The sequence below is a fragment of the Phyllopteryx taeniolatus genome, chromosome 2, assembly GCF_024500385.1.
Source record: "Phyllopteryx taeniolatus isolate TA_2022b chromosome 2, UOR_Ptae_1.2, whole genome shotgun sequence".
Classification (NCBI taxonomy): Eukaryota; Metazoa; Chordata; class Actinopteri; order Syngnathiformes; family Syngnathidae; genus Phyllopteryx; species Phyllopteryx taeniolatus.
The window spans coordinates 34,047,340-34,061,183 of record NC_084503.1 but is presented as its reverse complement, the minus strand read 5'-3'; the positions used below and the strand labels follow the sequence as shown (position 1 = coordinate 34,061,183).

Below are 13,844 nucleotides of genomic sequence, written 5' to 3'. Positions count from 1 at the left end.
TTTCTTTCATGCCAATATGACATATAATGTCTAACGTAACACATTTATTACAGCAAATTTTTGCTGCTCACCCGAGAATATGACGCCTTCGCAGGTGCTGCCATATGGATATAAAATCCAAATTATTGTGGATTTTGTTCTGATGCGGTATTTTCAAATGGCAAAGTGGGCATAGCTAGAGATGTCTACATAAATTTTGGTGACAACTGGTCGCAGTTTTGTGACATTAAGCGATCTTAACCTTTTTCTCTATGGTGAGCGCTTATTGAGAGGAAAACGCTTAACCTCCATAAATCCCAAAATATTAGGGATTTCATTCTGATATTTTCAGAGGTTGAAGAGGGCAGAGGTAGAGATGTCGACATAGATTTTGGTGATGATTCGTCGCAGTTTTCTGACAACAAAAACAAACAGAATTAAGTCAGTATTTCTTTGAAAAACCTCATAAAATTTGGATAATCTTTCACATTTTCCATGGGCAGCTATGGCACATGCATGGATGGGGATAGATTCATGAGGTCCGCGGACATATTTAATTTGCCCGCGGTTATCACCAGCTCATCCTGTATTTAACAGGTTATCCTTTGCCACATTGGCCAAGTGACAATGCACCGTCACGCATGGATGGCTGTCTCCACATGTGCAAGACCGTCATTGCACTTCACTTAAAGGGAATGTGTTTACGCCCACTGGCGCAGACAGTCCCTTTTGTTAAATGCGGCAGGTGCATGCATCTGCGAGATTACGACAACCTGGTCTAACCCGCCCCCTCACAGAGTTATGTCACGCGCTGCGCCGGATTTGAGTTTGTCAGGAAAATAGAGCCCTTAATCTTAACACACACCTTTTAAAAAAATCATTAATTGCTTTCATTCTCTTTTTCCACATTTTTGCCATAATTGCTCATCAATTTGGCACTTCTGTCTTGAAAAAAAAAAATGGAAGATGGTAGCAGAGAAACATGAATCATTCTGTGTGCAAGTGTGCGTGTGTGTCCGTGTGTGTGTGTGTGTGTGTGTGTGTGTGTGTTCTACTCTTACTGTTGTTCCTTCCACATACTTTTCCATCTGTTCACTCGTGGACACTACTCTTACTCCTCATCTTACTCCTCATTATATTTTGTTGTTGTTTTGTTTATCATTTTGAGTGAATAGACAATGGATGGTTGATGGGAAAAAAACAAGCTTTCATCTATAAATACTAGCTCAGGGATTTCAGCTTTTGAACGTAGTCTTAACAGCTACATCTGTCGACATTAGCAATGTTTTCAGTCCATTCAATTCTTAAAAAGTCTTGCCTGTGCTTATGATGATGAATGATCCCTCATATTGTAATCAGTGGACTTTTTAAATGTATTTTTAATGGCTACATCTGTTGACACAGCCACAATGTTTGTTTTAAGCGATTCCAAAGACTTCTCTTGACTGTAATACAGTACAATACAATATGGCTTATTGTACCCAGTTGACTTTTTGAATGTATTTTTAACAGCCACATCTGTTGCCACCGTTTTGTTTCATCCAACACCAAAGATGTCCCTCGTTTCAACTCTAAGAAATGATAGCGACATATGCCGTTAGCCAGGTTTTTTTTGGGGTCGGTAATCGTATCTAAAACACTTTGCATTGCATGTGTCACACTGTTTATCACTTTATTCTTGGTAATTTAAAAACTGCAATCATGAGACTTCTCCGGAATGTCAATATTTAGATTATTCAAAAATATATCATATCATATAATGTATTTTAATAATTTTAATAATTTTCTAATTGGCGGCACGGTGGGCGACTGGTTAGAGCGTCAGCCTCACAGTTCTGAGGACCCGGGTTCAATCCCCGGCCCCGCCTGTGTGGAGTTTGCATGTTCTCCCCGTGCCTGCGTGGGTTTTCTCCGGGCACTCTGGTTTCCCCCCCACATCCCAAAAACATGCATTAATTGGAGACTCTAAATTGCCTGTAGGTGTGAATGTGAGTGCGCATGGTTGTTTGTTTGTATGTGCCCTGCAATTGGCTAGCAACCAGTTCAGGGTGTACCCCGCCTCCTGCCCGATGACATCTGGGATAGGCTCCAGGACGCCCGCGACCCTCGTGAGGAGAAGCGGCTCAGAAAATGGATGGATGGATGTTTTCTAATTTTAAAGGTGATGGTGAATGCATACATTTTTCTTAGTATTGTTTTAAGTGCATTGGCTATAAAAAGACCCTTGTTCAAATGCCATATATATGCCAAATGCCAAGTGTTTAGTTTTAACACTGTGGCTTTACGGAGGTATTTTCCACCTGCTACGAGACCATTGGCACATCAGCCAGCTTGCACATCATCTGAAAGCTAGAGCGGTCATGTGCCCAGGTAGACACTTTCACTAGTGGTGCAAGATAAAAACATAGTTAAGACACAACAAAAGCTGCAGCGGGCGGATAAACACGCATAAGCTCTATTACCATTTACATTATTACAACTAATTGTGGTATAAGGGGACTAACTGACGTAAAACAGCATTTTAACAAATGTACAACAAGGCTTGCCACACTGGGAAATCTTCTGATAATGAGCCTTTACGATGACTTTGGCTTGTATTGCTGTGGCGCGCCCGAGTGTTTAGTTTTAACACTGCTGCTTTACGGAGGTATTTTCCACCTCCCGCGTGACAGTTGGGACATCAGTCAGCTTGTACAATATAGGGAAAGCTGGAGAGGTTATGTGCCCAGAAACTACGTTCACTCCTGGTGCAAGATAATAAAACAATAGTTAAGACACAACAAAAGCTGCAGAGGGCAGATAAACACACATAGGCTCTATTAACCTTCACATTATTACAAATATTCTGAGAATTAGAAGACTAACTGACATAAAACAGCATTTTAACAACTATACAATGGCGCTAGGCACGCTGAGAAATCAAGAGAGCATGCTGCCTTTTTTTCTTTTTTTTAAACAATGTCATTGTTTATCTTGCACCAGGAGTGAACTTATTATCTGGGCACATGACCTCTTTAGCTTTCAGTATGTTGTACAAACCGGCTAACATGCCAATGGTAACTTGCGAGATGGAATATAACTTTATAAAGCCGCAGTAATATATACGTTACGAAAGAACTAGTAAACTTTAGTATTATTAATAATACTGCACTGTCGAAACTTTACATTAGGGTGCATCACAGCCTTAATACTTACACACAATAAAGGTATAGATGAATGATAACATTTAAAATGTGAATATAAATCTGTAAGTTAATACACTAATAAATCACAAGATTTAAAACTAATTGATGGCTTTTCTAAAACACATCTACTCATATACCTCATTTCACTGTGAAGAAATTTTGTAACTTTTACTATACCCATGTATAATGTGCACTATTGATCTCTAAAGTTTTGTGGAGAAAAGAAATGTCCATTATACACAAGAAGTTGCGGTAATTGGATGTAATATGTACATCCAAATTTACAACCATTCCCCCACCTGAAAATAAATGAATGAATGTTTAAAAAAAGTCTAATCCTACTAATAATTGTAGAACTGCTCCAGTGGATCCTGTATAGTCGAACACAATGTCCGTGACATTGTTGGACTTCCAAGTCGTGCTAATTACAAGACATGTTTTTCCATATAAGAAATAATGTTTCCAAATAGGAAATAATAATAATAATAATTATTATTATTGTTATTATTATTATGAGTAGTAGTAGTAATAGTCGTCATACAACCTTCATTAGATGTACAGGCAATGATGCAAGTAACAGCACATAATAATGTGTTAACATAATGGAGAAATAACAACATAATGGAGAGGAGACAGCAGAGCAGATCCTATCGCAGCAAGTTCAATTTCTGGTTCTGTGGTTATCCTCACACTTACTCCTTGCCATCACTGGTACACTTCTTTGGTGGCATTACAAAAAAAACAAACAGAAAAGGCAAACATTTTTTTAGGACTGAATACTTTAATTGCTCACACAGCTGAAATTTAACCAGAGTTGCTGACTCGCACAACCACTCGTCAAACTCTTAACTTGCTGCAAACTCGTGTGTTCCACTCTATTTGGATTAAAATGATACCCTCTTGTTACAGGTGAATACCTCTTGCATGATTTGTACAAAATATCTAAGTATGTTAATGTAATCAAATGTAACATGGTGATGTCTACTAAAGGAAACACTATGGAAACATTTTGCAAACCGCATTAAGTGGTACATTAAGCGGCACTGCTAGTAAGGTGCACTTGAGTGTGTTACTGATGCACTAATAAATCTAGCATTAGTATGACCGGGCTATTAGAGGCTGGTACCATCTGTTGTAAGCGAGCTGGCAGCATCTGCAAAACCAGCAGAGCTACAAGTAAGCACATGACCAAACATTAACGTGCACACTGAGACAGATGCAAACTGTCCATATGTGTTGAAGCATTTGCAATTGTTTCCTTGTGCTTGTCTCTCCAGGAAGTTATCGATCACAACGTAAAGTGAGTGGCTAATCAGGGACTGATGGTGATGTTTTATGTATTCTACATCCATAAAGACTTGTTCTACAAGACACACACACACACACACGCACTTACACACTTACACTGTAGCACCACTCAACAGAACAGGGCATTTATTGATTTACGCATAATTGGCCTAAGGCCCTTCTTGAGGAGAGAAATATGCATGGCAAGGGCTGACCATGTCAATAAGTTGTGTGCTTATGTGTGTGGTGTAACTGTACGCTTAAGAGCCTGTTAAGACATGTCGCTTGCTGCAAAAACAGAAAAGTCCAACATGTACTTTGACTCCTGGGAGCTGCTCCATGATTTAGCTGCTTCATTACAATCTCGGCAGCTAAAATTAACCTTTCTGTTGGACTGTTAACCTTGTGTGTCCGTGTGTATGGATGTGTGTTTGAAGCGACACTGATAAGGTAACTGAACGTGTCATTGTATGAAACACACATTTTGGTGAATTAACAAGCACAACACCAGTCAACAGTCACTTACACTGCACTAAAACTTAATCTCTGATTGAAAGGTGTTACTGGTGAGCCATTGTTCATGTACAAGAGCATATTGGAATTGGAACTTAGAGCTTTATACTTTTTTTTACAATTTATTTATCGTGACTTTAAATTGTTCCACCATCACACCTTTAAATAAGATACATTCTTTTTGCACTTTTACAAATTTCAGAAGTAATCCATTCAAACAATATTATAGTATATTCGCTTTTAGATTTAGCAGTTAAAACCTCAATGGAAAAAAAAAGAGAAAGTTTGCAGCAACATTTGCAGTGTGTTACGGTGTTTGTGTGTAGCAGTCACACACACACTGCTGAAAAATTGTCCAATTCAAATGTAATACAGTACTTATTTATTTCATACTAAACTCTCTGGTTGAATTGCATTATTAGTTTTAGTATTTTTCTTCTTTTTGTTTTTTCATAAAATATGCTCTGAAGAACAATGCGTCCAAACTAAGGCCCAGGGGCCATTTGCGGTCCGCCGTCCAATTTTTTTTTAGGGCCATTTGTGGTCCGCCGTTTAATTTTAAAAACATTTTTAAAGCGGCCCCTGGCATATACTAAAAATAGCATTTGACACGACCCTTGGTCAAGCATTGTACTACTTTGAGGGCAACACCCCTGACAACCTCTACGACAAATAAACAATTTACAATGAAAATAATTAAAAAATAATAATAATTCTATTCATAAATCCCAGCTAAATAAAGATAATTCTGTTTCAGAAGCAAATAGCAACGATTGCACATTGCTCCACTTTGCTTCGTGCCAAAGTCTGATTTGTAAAGTGGGAGTTCAAAGTATGAGTGACCCCTTTGGAATTTCTTAAATTTCTGCATCAATTGGTCATAAAATGTGGTCTGATATTCATCTAAATTACACGAATAAACAAACAGAGTCATCTTCAATTAATACCACAGAAACAATGATAAGTTGTTATATCTTTATTGAAAATACCATGTAAACATTGTAACATTCACAGGACAGGGAGGAAAAGTAAGTGAACCTGTAGGCTACGGATACTCTAAGAGCTAATCAGAGTCAGGTGTGAGCCAACCTGGGGTCCAATCAATAAGACAAGCTTGGAGGTGTGGCTTAAATCTGTCTCCTGTCAATAATTATTCCCTGATGTTTACCATGCCTCGCTTAAAAGAGCTCTCTAAAAGTCTTGATGTTCATCAGTCCACTGTTAGACAAATTGTCTATAAATGGACAAAGTTCAGCACTGTTGCTTCTCTTCCAAGGAGTGGCCGTCCTGGAAAGATGACTGCAAGAACACTGCGTAGAATGCTCAGCAAGATTAAAAAAAAAAAGAACCTCAGTGTCAGCTGAAGACTGAATAGTTTTTCCTTTCTGTCCTGTGAATGATTATGTGCTATAAAAATATGAACTTGTTTATTGTTGTGATTTAGGTGAAGATCAGCCTACATTTTTTGACCAATTTATGGAGAAATTTAAGAAATTCCAAAGGGTTAACACACTTTTTCCTCCCACTGTATCACAATTCTCTCTCTCTCTCTCTCCGTTGCCCAATATGTGTGTGTGTGTATGTATGTATATGTGTGTGCGTGCGCGAGCAGCAGACAATGTTCTTAATGTCACCATAGCTCAATTTCAATAGACTGGTAAAGCTATTGATTGGCAGTAATTTATGGTTTGATGTGCCAAGATGAGAAGCTGTCCACTCCCCTTTTAAGAGCTCTATTAGAAGTCACACTGAAGATGGTCGCACGTGTGTCACGGAGAGCTAATATACACCCACCGAAAACCATTTAGACCATTAGAGAGGGACACACACACAGACACAGACACACACACACACACAGACACACACACACACACAGAGAAATACAAGAATGGAGCGACACTTAATTGCACATACATCTGTACACTATTCCGTCACTGGCTATGTTTCCCCTCGCCATTATTGAATATATCACGCCGCCGGTCTTGGCGTGATTTATTTATAATACATATTGAAGCTGCAGCTCCAGTAGCACTCATTGCGTTTCAAAGGGACATTTAATTCAACATCTAAAGTGAGGAAAGGAAATTAAATTGACCCTTTGCTGAATGAAACTGTAACTTTCGCTAAGACCATATGTTGAAAAATACTAGGGGTCAGAAGGAAAACTAGACAATGTTTTACTATCTAAAGAAGAAAAAAAAGCTATGATACCTTGTGTTCATTAAAATACCAGTAAAGCAATATGACTTTAATGCCTACCTCAACCCTTTATAAGACTCATTTGTAGGTATAACATTAAAAAAAATCATGATGTACCGGTATCATACTTTTCTCTCGTTATGTATGGTTCTACAGCCTTGTAATGGGGCGTCTGAGGACCATTTTGTTTGTGAACTTGAAGTTACCAATTATGCATTATAAAGGACTCTTAAAAACCTTAAGGAACAATGGGGTAGATATACATACCAATGTATACTCACAGGGCTTTACAGTAAGTATGCCTGTACAATCTAATGAGAAGTAAAAACAAACAAAAATATTTGATTCATCCAATATTTTTATTTTTTGGGGGTACATTAGTGAACCCCATCGTTGTTTTCCCCATTTCATGGAACTGATAAAGGCAGTGAAAATATTTCCAACATGCCTTTCATAATTTCAGTCCAGTGCCTCCTTACATCTTTAAAGGTTTGTATTATTGCTTTTTATAACATTCACTTCAAATGTGTTTTTTGATTGTCCAATTAACAGTGGATATTTTTCAATAATTGGGCAGGTGCAGTTTCAGCGAGAGGAAATATACTTTTTTGGTCTCAGTTTTCTACTTCTCTCTTTGCAGCTCCAACAGGACTTTCACCACCTCGACTATTCCCAGTCAATGAAACCACCATTCAGATAGAGTGGGATGTCCCATCTCAACTCAATGGACCACATCCGATGTACCAGGTCTGTAAGCAGGTCAAGGTTGTTGTTGCAGACGCAAACCACAGTGTAATCATGGGACACAGTTGTGCATGGCAAGAGGGATGATGTTTGTTTTTATCCCAATCATGACGTCCCAGGTAAGTCTTAAGGGAATTTCAATCCATCCAGCACAAACATGGCCTTAAGTCAAGCATGAACTGTCCCGAGTGGGCATAAAGGGTCAAGGTCACAATGGCCTCATGAAATACGGTCTTCCGCATAGCTCAATAACTCATGAGCTGATTATAACAATTTGAAACCAATGTCTAATAGGCTGGGATGGAGGTATCGCTATTTGAAGTATTGTTGTCGTTGTAGTCTTCCTCGTATTCATTCAGTCATGTTGTTATTTCCAGGTGGAGAGGACAGACGTTTCTGTTTCAGACCCCCAAGGCCCTTTCATCAGAGGTACCAGGTTCTCTGGCACTGGTTACTACCAGTTTCCCAGTGACTCCCTGCCTTTTAACACTGACTTCAATGGTAAGAAAGCACATCCAGAATCACACGTGATGTCAAGGGCTCAAGATAAAAAAAAAAAATGTGTGTGTTCCCAAGGTAACACAATATATATACAACATGGCTGTATAAAGAGAAGAAAAATGCATTAAATCAGATATCCGCAGATCAGAATCAGGTCTCTTCCAAATGTGGATAAAAATATCATACCTGATATCTGCCAATGCGACAGCAGCGTAAACTGACAGATCAGATCTACCCCATCAGTGTGGCAAATACACACCCACATCTCTTCAAACAACACAAACAAGTAAAGAAAAACACCCGCTATAAGTCTTAGATAGAGTAAAAACATATAAACCATGGAATAGCTAATGAAATAATGATTAGAAATGGTGCATTAGGTCTACAGTCTGGAGGTGTGTATACACAAAAATATTATTATTTATTGCGGTTTATTTCAGTGTTGTCACTACCCTGTTTTGACTCGTGTAGTTGTTTATGTGCATTTTGGACAGCTCTGAATGTTGGATGTCTTCAATGAATGTAAACTGTAAACCGAGATGGATACATACAATGTAAATGTGTACTGTATGTGTCACATCCCATATATATTGTACATGTAAATATACAGTCCAAAAAAATGTAATGATGTAGAAACTAAATTAGTTTTGGGCATTTCAATCCAGCCATAGTGTTATCATATACAGTACACTGGCTTTAGTGGTGTTCTTTTTTCCCCCTGACTAATTACTCTGCATTATCGCAGTGTTCTCGTGACAATCCTTTAGGATGACTTCTGCAGTCATCTTAAAGGACAATTATCTTTCTGTTTACCGGCATCATTAGAGGGTTGAGCTGCTCATCCAAACATGTTCTGCTTCATCTGAGAACATCAGCCAGTCTGACGCTCATAATTAATGACTGCTGATACTAATCAGTGCGATTTGAGCGGCAAAAGCTCTTCTGTGCCATCCAAAGCTCGTTCACTGCCCTGCATAAACGTATCACAACTTTGTTCTTTGTTGTTCATAATTTTAAAGGTCCCATGCCATCAAATTTTTTAAGTTGTCATAATCTTTGCTGTCCTTTTATCTGTTTTGCAAGATTATTTGGGTTTGAAATGCCCAGGATGCCCTTTTTCAAGCTATTCTACTTAGTCTTTTACAGGGTTGGCACTGAGTCATGAAACCTCTTAGCCAATGTGACTAAACAGTATAAAAATCTCCTAGCCACACTTGTGTATAATTAGCCACATCATCACATTTATGTGGGTAAACGTTTAGCCACACTTAGCCAGTCCTTGTGACAGGGAAACCGATAAGCTTTAACAATGTGGGCCCAATTAAAACTACCTAGTCATCAATTAGAAGTAGGGCAGTAGGACAATTTGGGAAATTACTTTTAATTGCGAGGTTTTGTTTTTTTTAAACCAAATATTGCGATTTAGCATGCGATTTTTCGGGAGGCACTTGCAGCAAACACAAGAAATCAATTATTCCATAGTATGACAAACACAACTTTGGATATTGCCAAGAAATAACTCTTTCCTGTAGGAGAGGCCTAAATGTTATGATGAATTGATATGAAGAATAAATCATTATTTTACTATTGAATTGTAAAAAGAAAAAAACTTCAATCGCAGTAGAATATAGACTTAATGATTTAACTTTATACCTTGTAAAAATGTAATACTGTATAATGATGCTCTTGCCAGTAGCAGTAGCACTGCTGTCAGCCAGCCGAGTAGAGATAAAGTGCAGAGTGACACGAGTGACACTTTTCATTACCAAGATGTGAGTATAAAAACGGTTGAAATGGAAAACTATGTTAAATGTGGATTAATGTTTTTATCAATTACAGTTAGTGGTAAATTGATTCACTTATTTGATTATCCTCAAGAAGGATCTTAAGGACTTTATATAGAATTTTCTCAAATTTTTTGTTGAAGATAAACAATATTCTAAATCTTTGGTGGTGAATATTAGTAGGCCAACTTTAGCTGTCAGATAATTGTAAGAAATTTCAAAAGCAGGACAAAGTGGTCTAAATTACATGGGGGGGGGGGGGGGGGGGTGTAACTGTGTAATACTACATAAGAAGAGGGGGATATTTTGAGGTTTGGCTTGTCCTCTGCTCCCATTCACTTGAATTGAACCTGCGCGCGACGTCGGCTGAGACTCGCTCTCTTAAAACGCGGAAATGCCGTGGTGCCGTTCATCTGAGTTGAGTGGGTGAGTACTTATGTTATGCATAAAACAGGAGAAAAAAATGGATTATGATGCCATGGGATCTTTAAGGTTGTGATGGGTATTTGATTAAATTTACTTGATTGAATATGTGGGAAAATTACCAATCAATTTAACTGCAATTCCTTAAATCCGGAAGGAGAATCCGCGAAGCTGTTGCATTGCCAGGTTTGTTTTATCCAGATTGACTGTAGGAATTGCCGTAGCGTGGATGTAGCTCAACTTCCCGTAGCTGATATCATGTTATACCAGGGGTCACCAACCTTTTTGAGGCTGAGGGTTACTTTGTGAGCACCGATAGTATGAAAGGCTACATGACCCGTTTGCGGCAAACTTCCAAAATAACAAAACTGCACGGATCACGTTTTAGTAGTAATCATAATAAAAGGAATAGTAGTAACAAACACTATGTGAAGAGACTCCTCACATATTCATGGTAATTATTTTCCACAATAATGGTAAGAAAAACATGTTTAAACAAGAAACATTTATTTGTGTTTATGTGATCAAATATTTGAAAGTCAGGGGGAACACCTGCTGTCCTTGTAGTGCAAATGATCATTTGTAACATTTTTAGACATCATCCATCTTCTTGTCACAAGTTATAAAGTCTATTCTGAACATTTTTTAACATTTTGTGCAATGTTTTTAATGCAATATTGATATGATGTTTTCAAAACAAATATTGTCTCTGATTTGTCTGCTCATTTATGTTGGTGGGAGGCCTGGCACCAGTGTGTTGTAATCTGGTGTATAATTTGACACTGCAGCTCTGAGTGAGTCTTGTAAATGTGCATCAGTCAGGCGTGTTCTATGTTTGTTCTTGATAAAGTTCATGTTGGAAAAGGCTGATTCACATCGATAGGTTGAACCAAAAAAGCAGGCAATTTTCATAGCTGTTACACAACTGTGCTTTTCTTTGTCCACAAGGCACCAAAGGTTTGGTACAGTCTGATGGGCTTTGAGGTGGAGGTCATTTAGAAGAGTTAGGATTTCTATCTCTACCTGTCCAACGTCCAAGTTGAACAGCTGCTCAGCAGTGGATGTCATGTCCATGAAGGGATTTGTAATGAATGACACACACGGTTCAAGTTGATCAAAGTCACAAAACCTGTCTTCAAATTCCTGCCCTAGTCTGTTTATGACTTGGGAGTACTTCTTTACTGCTTTATCCAAAGCTGCAGGTGCAGAAGCATTGTCATCTAACACTGACCGCAGAGAGGGAAAGTGCAGCATGTTTTTGCTCTGTAAATGCACCGAAAAAATGTCATCTTTGCTTTAAATGCAAAAGCGACAGTCTTACCTTTACCTTGCAACTCACGATTCAAATGGTTCAGTTTCTCAGTCAAATCTGTTAAAAACGCGTGGTCAAGTATCCATTCTATGTCCTCAAGCAGCGATGCGTCTTCCCCCCTTAGACTGCATGAACGATTTAATTTCACTCAGAAGTGACAAAAAACGCTGCAGAATTCGTCCCTTTCTGAGCCATCGGATTTCTGTGTGAAGTAACAGGTCACCATATTTCACGGACAACTCCTCCAATAGCACACGAAACATCCTGTGTTTTTTGGCTTTGGAGCAGATGCCATTTATTATCTTCACGACAGGGGTCATCACATGATCAAAGCCGGTCACTTTTGCGCATATCGCCTGCTGGTGAATGATGCAGTGTTAGTATAGAAATTTCGGGAAGTCTGGATCACCTTTGCATTGCGTAATAAAGCCGGCATGTCGGCCTGTCATGGCTGGGGCCCTGTCTGTTGTCACAGACACCAGCTTCTCTAATGGCACCTTTTTCTCCACGAAGAAGCTTTTCGCCACGTTGTAGATATCAATTCCCCTTGTTGTTGACGTCAGTGGCAGAAGTGTCAGGAGTTCCTCTTTTGTAGAATAATCATCAAACACCATTCCGATAAATATCATTAGCTGAGCTGTGCTGGCAATGTCCACCGACTCGTCACACTGAATGCTAAACCACCTGCACGTAGCGAGATCCTGGTCCAGTTTCTCTGTTAAGTACTCCGACATAGATGACACTCGTCTAGCCATCGTACGTGCTCCAAGTTGGACATCGGTGAGGGCAGAGATGACATCGGGACCATGCTTCTCATCTTTGAACATTGTGTTAGCAACAATCATTATAGCTTCTTTGAAAGTCTCCCCATCCAAAAAGGCTTTCTTGTTCTTTATCCCAAAAATGTGAAGCTCTGAACGGGGCTTCGTTTGCTTTCTGTTTTTTTTTTTGTTTTTTTTCCCCCCTCCACGCGTCCCGTGAAAAAAGTCAGTTTAGTCAGCGGCATTTAACAAACGGACCTTTTCCGTCCTTAATGCGCTGCCGGGTGGGTAGTTCGCATTGAAGTGTCTCTCCACAATGTGCCGTTTTGGTATTGCAACAGTCGTCCCGCAAATAAAACACAAACATTTTTCTTTAAAAGACGTAAGAATGCTTCCTCCCAATCACTGTGAAAATTGTATGTCCTTTTTCGCTTTTCTGACATGTTTTTTGTGGCTAAAGCACAAGTAAGCTAACTCCTCATCACCGCTGCACTGTATCAGGAAAGCGGTGAGGTGACCGTGCGCACACATGAACTTTGACAGAGTTCGTTATACATAAAATATTTTTGTCTTAATTTGTTTACATTATACATTATTTTAAAATTACATGAATTCAAATTAATTCTGGTTCAAAATTTAAAGCACCCAAAAAAAATTTGCGACCAGTGCTATTTTTAGAACATGCCTCGCCGGCGCCTAAAGTGGTCCTCGCGGGTGGCCATGCGCCGCCCGCGGGCACTGCGTTGGTGACCCCTGTGTTAAACAGTACCGCTTTGGATCGCAAACTACTTGTATGATTCAACAACTCCCTCTGCTGGTTGCAGCCAAATAGTGCACTCTAATTTTCCTCAATTGCTTCAAAATTCTATGAATCAACAATCCATTCCCCTCAATTAGCAGAATTCTTAACGCGCAGTGAATCGATCATTATGGCCAAAACTATAATAAAAAAAAAAAGAACCACTGCATATGCGCCGTTTCCACAGACTGCGGTGTCAACCTTTGACAATGGGAATATGATCTGTACAGTGTGATTTCTGGGGATATACTGTAGCCTAAAGTCTATCAACATACAGTGGGTTCGGAAAGTATTCAGACACCCTTACATGTTTCACTCTTTGTTATATTGCAGCCATTTCCTAAAATCATTTAAGTT

At 39.0% G+C, this 13,844-nt stretch overlaps 1 protein-coding gene across 5 annotated transcripts in view; it reads left to right on the top strand.

The window, feature by feature from the left end:
- ush2a (Usher syndrome 2A (autosomal recessive, mild)) overlaps positions 1 to 13,844 on the top strand; it is a 249,264-nt gene that overhangs the window by 71,271 nt on the left and 164,149 nt on the right. For all 5 annotated transcript variants that reach the window (XR_009787447.1, XM_061765858.1, XM_061765857.1 and 2 more), the window contains 2 exons: positions 7,804 to 7,910; positions 8,285 to 8,408. Coding sequence is in view for 4 of the 5 variants with exons in the window: in XM_061765858.1 (XP_061621842.1) it covers positions 7,804 to 7,910; positions 8,285 to 8,408 (231 nt within the window). In the remaining variant the exon portion in view is untranslated. The remainder of the gene's footprint in view (positions 1 to 7,803; positions 7,911 to 8,284; positions 8,409 to 13,844) is intronic.